This window comes from Otolemur garnettii, unplaced genomic scaffold (genome assembly GCF_000181295.1).
Source record: "Otolemur garnettii isolate 467f Iridium unplaced genomic scaffold, OtoGar3 scaffold00001, whole genome shotgun sequence".
Classification (NCBI taxonomy): Eukaryota; Metazoa; Chordata; class Mammalia; order Primates; family Galagidae; genus Otolemur; species Otolemur garnettii.
Genome location: NW_003852396.1, coordinates 71,089,314 through 71,099,381, shown reverse-complemented (window position 1 = coordinate 71,099,381; position 10,068 = coordinate 71,089,314). Strand labels below are relative to the sequence as shown.

The 10,068-nt window shown below is 40.4% G+C and overlaps 1 protein-coding gene across 1 annotated transcript in view; it reads left to right on the top strand.

The window, feature by feature from the left end:
• The window catches only part of PHF21A (PHD finger protein 21A), a 207,114-nt gene that overhangs the window by 151,059 nt on the left and 45,987 nt on the right, over window positions 1-10,068 (top strand). The window contains exon 7 of the mRNA XM_023509461.1: window positions 3,941-4,147. Coding sequence (XP_023365229.1) covers window positions 3,941-4,147 — 207 coding nt within the window. The remainder of the gene's footprint in view (window positions 1-3,940; window positions 4,148-10,068) is intronic.

Here is a 10,068-nt window from a genome sequence, read left to right as displayed (position 1 = left end):
AGGCAGGAGACTCGCTTGAGCCCAGGAGTTGGAGGTTGCTGTGAGCGTGATGCCATGGCACTCTACCCAGGGGGATAGCTTGAGGCTCCGTCTCAAAAGATAAAAAAAAAAAAAGAGTTCCTAGAGTCCCTTTCTCTGGCTGCTGTTGCTATACTTTAGCTAGCTCATTAATGTGTTTGATATCTGATGTGAAAAAGGACTGAAAACAACTCTAAATATTTTTTTTTTTTTTGAGATAGCATCTCACTCCGTTGCCCAGGCTAGAGTACAGTGGTTCACAGTAACCTCAAATTCCTGGGTTCAAGCAGTCCTCCTGCATTAGCCTCCTTAGTAGTTGGGACTACAGGCACCCTTCACCACTGGCTAATTTTTTTCTATTTTTAGTAGGGACAGTGTCTCACTATTGTTGGGGCTAGTCTTGAACTCTCAAGCTCAACCAGTCCTCACGCCTCAGTCTCCCAGAATGCTAGGATTAAAGGTGTGAACCACTGCGCCCGCCCAGCCTCTAAATAATTATTTAATTTTTAAATGTTTAAACTGTTCAAGCAATAAAATCTACAGGAGATATTCAGAATTACCTGCAGTAACTCTGCTATTACTTCCTCTTCTGTTAAGCTACAATGGTTCAATTATTCTGCCTTTTATACTTGAGAAATAGAATTTTTGAAGGCTTGAAAGTTGATGTTATATGCATTTGATATGTTATTAATTGCATTTTTGTTATTCTGCAGATGGTTTCTACAAATACTTGAGACTTTGCATTCTTTTAAAAAGTATTTACTCAGGCATTGTGAGCAGAGTATATCATATAGCAGGATCTTCCCCCACCCAGATTGGCCTTTATATGATATTTTAGTTATTTAAAAAAGATCAGTAATAAAAATAGAAAAAAATTCTCAATAATGTATTTTATATTTACTTAAAGTTTTTAAAATTCATTTTGTAAATATTTTAATGTTCAACTATGTTAAATGTGAGTAGCCTTCAGGTTTAGCTTCTTTTTTTTTTTTTTTTTTTTTTGAGACAGAGTCTTAAGCCATCACCCTTGGTAGAGTGCTGTGGCATCACAGCTCACAGCAACTTCCAACTCTTGAGCTTAAACAATTCTCTTTCCTCAGCTTCCCAAGTAGCTGGTACTAAAGGCCTGCCATAACACCCAGCTATTTTGTTGTCGTTGTTGCAGTTTTCATTGTTGTTTTAGCTGGCCCGGGCTGGATTTGAACCTTCCAGCCTCGGTGTATGTGGCCCACGCCCCACCCACTGAGCTACGGTGCTGCCCCTTTGTTTTTCTTTTTTGAGACAGAGTCTCAAGCTGTCACCCTGGGTAGAGTGCCATGGCATCATAGCTCACAGCAACCTCCAGCTCAGGCTCAAGTGATCCTCTTGCCTCATTTTTTCTATTTTTAGTAGAGACGGGGTCTCGCTTTTACTCAGGCTATTCTCAAACTTGTGAGCTCAAGCAATCCACCTGCCTCAGCCTCCCAGAGTGCTAGGATTACAGGTGTAAGCCACCGGGCCCAGCCCAGGTTTAGATTCTTTAGAGAATCTGGGAATGAAGTTGGTTAGAGCTATAAGTAGAAATTTGAAAATTAACCTGACCTTATGGTTTGTTTCCTTCCTCCCTCCTTCCCTTCCTTCCTCCCTCTCTCCTTTCTTTCCTCCCTTTTCCCCTTCCTCCCCCTCCTCCCTCCTTCCTTCTTACTCTGTCACCCTAGGTAGAGTGCCATGGCATCATCATAGTTCATAGCAACCTCAAACTCTTGGGCTCAAGACATCCTCTTGCCTCAGTTTTTCTGTTTTTGGTAGAGATAGGGTCTCATTCTTGCTCAGGCTCATCTTGAACTTCTGAGCTCAAGGAGTCAAGGAGTGCTGGGCCTGGTTTTTTTTAATCCTTTATTTAAATCTCTTAATTTGGCTCATGCCTATGATCCTAGTGCTCTTGGGATCCCTTAAGCTAAGGAGTTTGAGAATTGCCTGAACAAGAGTGAGATTCCCATCTCTACTAAAAATAGAAAAAAATTAACTAGGTGCTAAGGGGGAGGCTATTCAGAAGGCTGAGGCAGGAGGATTATTTGAACCCAGGGGTTTGAGTTTGCTGTGAGCTAGGCTGAGGCCATGGTACTCCAGTCTGGTGTGGAGCGAAATGAGGCCATTGCACTCCTGTTTCAAGGCCGGACAGTGGCTCACACCTATAATCCTAGCATTTTGGGAGGCCGAGGCCGGTAGATTGCTTGCACTCACAAGTTCGAGACCAGCCTGAGCAAAAAGCGAGACCCCTGTCTATACTAAAAAAAAAAAAAAAAAAGAATTGAAAAACTGAGACAAGAGGATTCATTGAGCCCAAGAGTTGGAGGTTACTGTGAGTTATGATGCCAGAGCACTCTACCCAGGGTGACAGTTTGAGACTCTGTCTCAAAAAAAAAGCCAGAGTCTTGACCCCAGATAGTTACTATAAATATTCTCTGAGCCATTTGCTGGTTTTGGTTTTGTCACTTTGTATCATGTAAAGAGAACAAAGGTGTTTACTCAGCAGCATAATTCTAAATGCATACTAGATATGCATTTAGAATGAGTGCAACAGAATAAGTCCCTGCCCATTCGGTTGAAATGTATTATACTAATGAAGGTATCCAAAACATATTTCTCTTAGATTTCAACAAGGTTCAGAAAGTTCAAGAAACCTTGACTTTAGTTTTTAATCCCATATGAACTCAGTTTCTACTCTTCCAGTATAAAAGTGTGCATTTCCACAGATCTTACTCTAGCAAAGAAGTTCTGCTTGTAAGTTGTATTTCAGTAATAATGTTTATGTTGCATATTGCTAGGATCCGTTTTGTTTAAAAATCCTGTTTCATGTTTTAAACTGGAATAGATACATGACATTTGTTTGCTTAATAATAGTTAGTATGGTTGGTGTCTGTGTTATGAGATGCAAAAAATAGTAAGCTGGGCGCAGTAATGTACTCCTGTGATCCCAGCTACTGAGAAGGCTGAGGTGGGGAGATCACTTGGCCAAGAGTTCAGTGCACTGTGATTGTATTGTGAGAAGCCACTGCACTCAAGCCTGGGCAACATAGTGAGACCCTGTCTGTCAAAAAAATAATGACGGGGTGGTGCCTGTGGCTCAAGGAGTAGAGTGCTGGGCCCATATACCAGAAGTTGTGGGTTCAAACCCAGCCCCAGCCAAAAACTGCAAAAAAAAATATAATGATGATGATGTGATGGTGACCAACATTGTATATGCCAGTCACTGTTCTGTGTACTTTACATATGCGTATTAGCTTTTTTGGTGCTCATAAGAACCCTAAGGGTGTTGTTAATCACCCTCTAATTTTATAGAGCAGGACAAAAAGGCACAGGTATGTTTAGAAAATTGCCCGACATACAGCTATGAATTGAACATGCAGTGTGAGTTGCAAAATGATGTGCACGTGCAGTGTGGGTTGAAGCAGGAGGGCACCGGAGTCCTGCTCTCCACTGCTGTACTGTCCTGCCCTTCCAGCCTGGCACACTAAGCTGGTCATAGTCAAGATACCTGAACTCTGCTAGGGGACCTCCTTCATGTCTTTTCCATCTGTGTGCCTCAGCTGCTCTTTATGTATAAAATGTTCTTTACACCATCAGTTTCATATTAAGAGTAATGTCTACTGGGGGTAGTGCCTGTGGCTCAAAGGAGTAGGGCGCCAGCCCCCTATACTGGAGGTGGCCGGGTTCAAACCCAGCCCCGGCCAAAAACTGCAAAAAAAAAAAAAAAGAGTAATGTCTACTAAGTGCTTTGAACTCCTCATATGTAGAATCTGTAAAAATTTTGAATGTAACAACTTTTAGATGAAGCTAGCTATAAGAAAGATGTCAGATGTATATAATAGCTGCATATTTCTGTGCAGCTGATAAAACAGTATTCTAATAGATTTTGCTTCTTTTTATCTTCATTTGACAGAAAAGGGTAGTTGAACAGCTACGGAAGAACCTGATAGTAAAGCAAGAACAACCAGACAAGTTCCAAATACAGCCATTGCCACAATCTGAAAACAAACTACAAACAGCACAGCAGCAACCACTACAGCAGCTACAACAGCAGCAGCAGTACCACCACCACCACACCCAGCAGTCGGCTGTACCCTCTCCCAACCTGACCGCTTCACAGGTAAACGTGCGGGCGGGCGCAGCATTGCAGGCTGCTTGTTGTAGGTTGATTTGGTACTGGCCATGTAGAACTGGGTCCTGTTTCAGATTATAGTAAGCTTAACTAGAACTAAACAAAAGTTATAAGGTTACTTTTTTGTACTATAACCGGGGTAAGTATCACTTGAAATCATTGGCAGAAGGAAATAACATTACTAAGGAGCAAAAGGTAAATGATTTCCCACCTGTCTAAAGAAGGGGCAAAGGTATGACAAAAAAAGAAATGCACTTCTCTGCATTACAATGGAATTAAAACCTTTTTTGAATTTGTGGAGATTTTTATTTATACTTCTTCTAAAGGTCTGTGACTTGACCTCTTCTGGAATTGTTTTTCCAGGATTCTAATCAATTAGACATAGAACTATTCCAGGGTTAGCACACTTGGGACCAAGTAGAAAGAAGTATTCAGAAGAATGCTATGTTTCCATTATTCATAGGAACAAAATATTCATTTTTTAAATCCATATCCATGAGAAAATGAATCTATTCTAATATGCTGATGGGAATCCAAAGTGGAAGTTACAGGTCAAAACTAGAACTAAGAAGCAGGAGCTTAATAGGATTCTGACTTAAGTGCAGCTGTCCAAATGTTTTTACCACAAAGGGCATTTAATGTAAATGAAATGTAAGGATAGTGAGGCAATCAAGATACACAGAAAGGGCATATTTGGAAATGACATTTGGTTAGGAAAACTATTCAAGTTTGTTCTCTGTACACTCATGTAATATGCATATAGCTTCTAAAAAGGGACTGTTGAGCAGTAGTTCTTGATCCTTGAGGGTCACAGATCCTTTCAAGACTCTGTTGAAAGCTACCAATCCCTCCCAAGAAAAATGTATGTGTACACTTAATACATGCATTTTTGTACATTTCAACAACTTTGGGATCTTCTGAAACCTGAGCATGGATACCTCTCACCCACTAATACCAAGTCTTCACTATATCTCTATATGTAGAGAAAATTATAATAGTTCACTTGACATTCACACATGTGGACGTTGGGTTGATTCATACCCAATGTTTTGCAAGCGAAGAGTGAATTATTTATAAAAATACTAAAGATAGTTAATATTTAATAGAAGTTACTACATACTAACACTCTCCTAGGTGCTTTACATGTGTAATGGACATAACCCTGACCCTAATCCTATGAGAAAGGTATGTTACCATGATCTCTTATCTTTAGAATGTAAAAGAAAGGCACAGATAGGCTTGGTAATTTACCTAAAGTCATATAAATAGGATGTGATGGAGCCAGAATTGAACCTAAATATTCCAGCTGAAAAATCTGTCCATTCCATTACTCTTCTATATTGCCATTCAGTGCCAAAATAATAATAATAACCAAAACTGTATAAAACCAAATAAGGCAAAATAAAAATTTGGAAATTAGGCGTTTAAAACTGACTTTAAAAATCCCTTTACCCTGGCTCAGCGCCCATAGCTCAGCGGCTAGGACGCCAGCCATATACACCAGGGTTGATGGGTTTGAATCCAGTATGGGCCTGCCAAACAACAATGACAACTTAACAACAAAAAAATAGCTGGGTGTTATAGCAGGCACCTGTAGTCCCAGCTACTTGGGTGGCTGAAGCAATAGAATAGCTTAAGCCCAAGAGTTTGAGGTTGCTGTAAGCTGTGTCGTGCCATAGCACTCTATTGAGGGGGACATAGTAAGACTCTGTCTTAAAAAAAAGAAACAAAGTACAGTTTGATCTGAAGGTATTTACACAGTAGTATGAAGAATTCATTGTTTCCTGTTAACATACGAGTTTTCTCTCTCGAACCATGGAAACTTTCTGTTCAAGTAACATTCTGTGTTACACAAATCACAGGAAACATTTATAAAGTACTGAGAATAGCTATTCCCTTCCCTGGTAATCTGAATTCTGTGCTACTTTGGAATGGTGGCTGGTGAGAGGCCCTGGGGTATCCTCAGAACAATGTTACGTAGCTCTGCCTCTGGTGGCCCACCTGATATATTTAACTGAGTTAGCCATGTTTAGCCAATCTTTGCTTTATATTTTATTTAATGCAAATGTTTAATGTTAAAAACCAAAATCCAGCTCAGCACCTGTAGCTCAGTGATTAGGGCACTGGCCACATACACTGGGGCTGGTGGGTTTGATCCCGGACCAAGTCTGCCAAACAACAGTGACAACTAGCAAAAAAAAAAAAAGTAGCCAGGTGTCATGGCAGGCACCTGTAGTCCCAGCTACTTGGCAGGCTAAGGCAAGAGAATTGCTTAAGGGGTGGCACCTATGGCTCAAAGGAGTAGGGTGCTGGCCCCATATGCCAGAGGTGGCAGGTTCAAACCCAGCCCTGGCCAAAACTGCAAAAAAAAAAAAAGAGAGAGAGAGAGAGAGAATTGCTTAAGCCCAAAAGTTTGAGGTTGCTATGAGCTATGACTCCATAGGGCTCTACTGAGGGTGACATAGTGAGACTCTCTCAAAAAAATAAATAAATAAAAACAAAAGATTCTCTATAGATTCTGTTTTATATAAAAGAGCTATGAATATATTAGAGGACAGAATAATTCTGACTAGAGGAACCAGAAAGTGCTTCTTAAAGAGGTGGCATTTGAATAGCGCTGTGATAGATGAATATTTTAGTGATAGATCAGAGAGGGGAAAGCATCACAGATGTAGAAAACAGTATGTACAAAAAACTGGAGTCAAAAAGTAAATGCATACCATGGGAATAGCAAGTAGGCTAGTATGGCTAGAATGTGGATGCCATGAGTCAGTGGAGAGGGCTGGAGGGGGCTGGCTTATGGTAGAGACCCTTCTATACCTGCCAAAACTTCTGGGGGTTTTGGCAGTCAGAGGTAAGTCTTTAAAGGTTTATGCAAGCAAGGACAAATGGGAGGTTATTCACAGCATATGTTAAATACATAACTTCAGAAGGGAATAAATATTAAGTAGTGATCAGGGTGGGCTGGGAGGAAATGCTAAGAGGAGAAAGTTATTTCTTCTAAATCGGGCAGTAGCATATACCAAGACATAGAAGAAATACTGATAAAGTCTTTTGGGAGTAGGGGAAGAAGGAGGACTAATCCTTTTACTTACGCTTTTATGTATATTTTGAAAATTTTCCGATCTACAAATAAAAGAATAGAACAGCCATATACAGGTACACTCATCAACCTAGATTCACCCTCTCATTTCTATATTCAGTCCTCTCATTTGTAATGACACAATGCAGAAGTAAAAAAAGACTATAGTTAATAAAACCAGACAGAAAATAAATCCTCGCAAAAGGGCAAGTTCTATTTATGGTTGCTTGAATGTACAGCAGTGACTATCCTTTCAAAATTAAACACTATATTCTAAAATAGATGTGGAGGTTAATTAGAGCCTATACTAATAATCCCTCTAAATTTTGATTTATACATTAGAGTCCCTCTGCTTTAAATCAGTACCTAATACTTTATAGGTAAACAACAATAACTTAGCAAAAAAATGAAAAGGATGTTGCAGCTTGGTGCCTGTGGCTCAAGTGGCTAAGACACCAGTGAGCTGATGGTTTTGAGTCCAGCCCAGGCCCGCCAAACAACAATGATAATGGCTGCAACCAAAAAATAGCCAGGTATTGTGGCAGGTAGGTGCCTATAGTCTCAGCTACTTGGGAGACGGAGGCAGGAGAATCACTTAAGCCTAGGAGTTAGTTGGAGGTTCCTGTGAGCAGTGGTGCCACAGCACTCTACTCAGGGCGACAGCTTGAGGCTCTATCTCAAAAAAAAAAAGGATGTTGCTATTAGTACCACTCGTCATGACATTTACAAACTTGTCCTAGAAAAAGTACTATATGCCTCAATATTACCATAGCCACCTTTGAAGTACTCCCCTTGGGAAGCTATGCCCTGATGCCAGTGTCTAGTCCACCCTTCAAAGCAATTTTAGAACTCTTTTTCTGGAATGGCCATCAGTGCTGTTATGGTATTACCCTTGATGTCCTGAATGTAATCAAAATGTCTTCCTTGGCTCGGCGCCTGTAGCTCAAGCAGCTAGGGTGCTAGTCACATATACCAGAGCTAGTGGGTTCGAATCCAGCACGGACCTGCCAAACAACAGTGACAACTACAACCGAAAAGTAGCTGGGCATTGTGGCAAGTGCCTGTGGTCCAGCTGTTTAGGAGACTGAGGCAGGAGAATTGTTTAAACCCAGGAGTTTGAGGTTACTGTGAGCTATGACACCATGGCACTCTACCCAGGGCAACATAGTGAGATTCTGTCCTCAAAAAAACCCAAACACTCTTCCTTTATCTTTGGGTAAAAAAAAAAAATCATTGGGGGCCAGATCACCTGAGTAAAGAGGTATTCCAATACAGTTACTTGTTTACTGGGTAAACACTCCCTCACAGACAGTGCTGTGTGAGCTGGTACATTGCTGTGATGCAAGAACTGTGAGTTGTTGGAGAAAAGTTCAGATCATTTTCTTTTCTTTTTTTTTTTTTTTTGTTTTAATTGAGACAGAGTCTCACTTTGTTTACCAAGAGTGTAACCTCAAACTCTTGGGCTCAAATGATCTTCTTGCCTCAGCCTCCCAAGTAGCTGAGACTATAGGCACCTGCCACAATACCCAGCTATTTTTTTAGAGACCAGCCTGAGAAGATCTACAACTCCTGAGCTCAGGCAATCCACCTGCCTCAGCCTCCCAGAGTGCTAGGATTATAGGCTTTAACCACTGAACCCAGCCCCGTTTTCATATCTAACTTTTTCACACAGCCTTTTCAGCACTTCCAAATAATAACCTTGGTTAACTGAATAATAATCTTCATTAACTGTCCAGTTGGTACAAATTCATAATGAACAGTCCCTTTGATATCAAAAAAGGTTAGCAACCTCATTTTGACTCCTGATGTGTGCTAATAGAACATTTTTGGTTGTGGAGAATTAGCTGACTTCCACTGTGCACTTTAATGCTTTGTTTTGGGGTCCTTTTGGTACACCCATGTTTCATCGCCAGTGATAACGTGGCCCAAAACATCGACTTGCCTTTCCAAAAGGATTTGGCAAACTTCAACTCGCCTTTGCTTTTGATCATTAGTGAGCTCCTTCAGGACCATTTTTGCTCACACCTCTCTCACCCCAAAACTTCTTTACTTAAGATTTTCTTGTTTCTCTATCAGTGTTCACTTGGTCTGCTATGCTTCACACAGTCACCCAACAATTTTGACACACAATTTTTGCCATGCTTTTGTCCATTCTGCTTGTTAACTGGCCACCCTGACTTCTCGTCATCAGTGATGCTTTCTGTCCCCTCAGAAAAACGTTTAATCCATTTATATACTGCCATTTTCTTCATGGCACTATCCCTATAAACTTAGACTAAAATGTCTTTGGTTTCACTTCCACTCTTGTCAAGTTTAATAAGAAATTTAATGTTTGCTTATTGCTCTAATTCAAGCTCTGACATTCTCACCATTACACACAAAAACATACAACAGTAATAATGAGTGCTACTCAGCAAGACAGTGCCACAAATAGGCACAAACACAGCTCTGAGACACTGGTACACCAAGTTTATGGAACCTTACCGAGCTGTTTGTCAAGTGTTGCCAACGTAAGGGCATGGTTAATTGTCAGACCTTCTAGATATTAACTTCTAGCTCATGCAGTTTAGATTTTTGTCAAAATTAAAGGACCTCTTCATGAAACTGTGGAGAAACTGCTATCTTCTTTTGAAGGTAATCAAAGTTGGGCAGCATTAACTAGCCAAAGACTAATCATAGCCTCCCTAAAAATAATTTTCTTTTTTGTTGGGTGCCTTCTCTGTGTCTTCCTCCTTTCATAACAGTTCAGACCTTTTCATTAGGCTTGGATTTCAAAGGTCTAGATTCCCTTTGTCATGTACAGCCTAATTTTTTTTTTTTTTTTTTT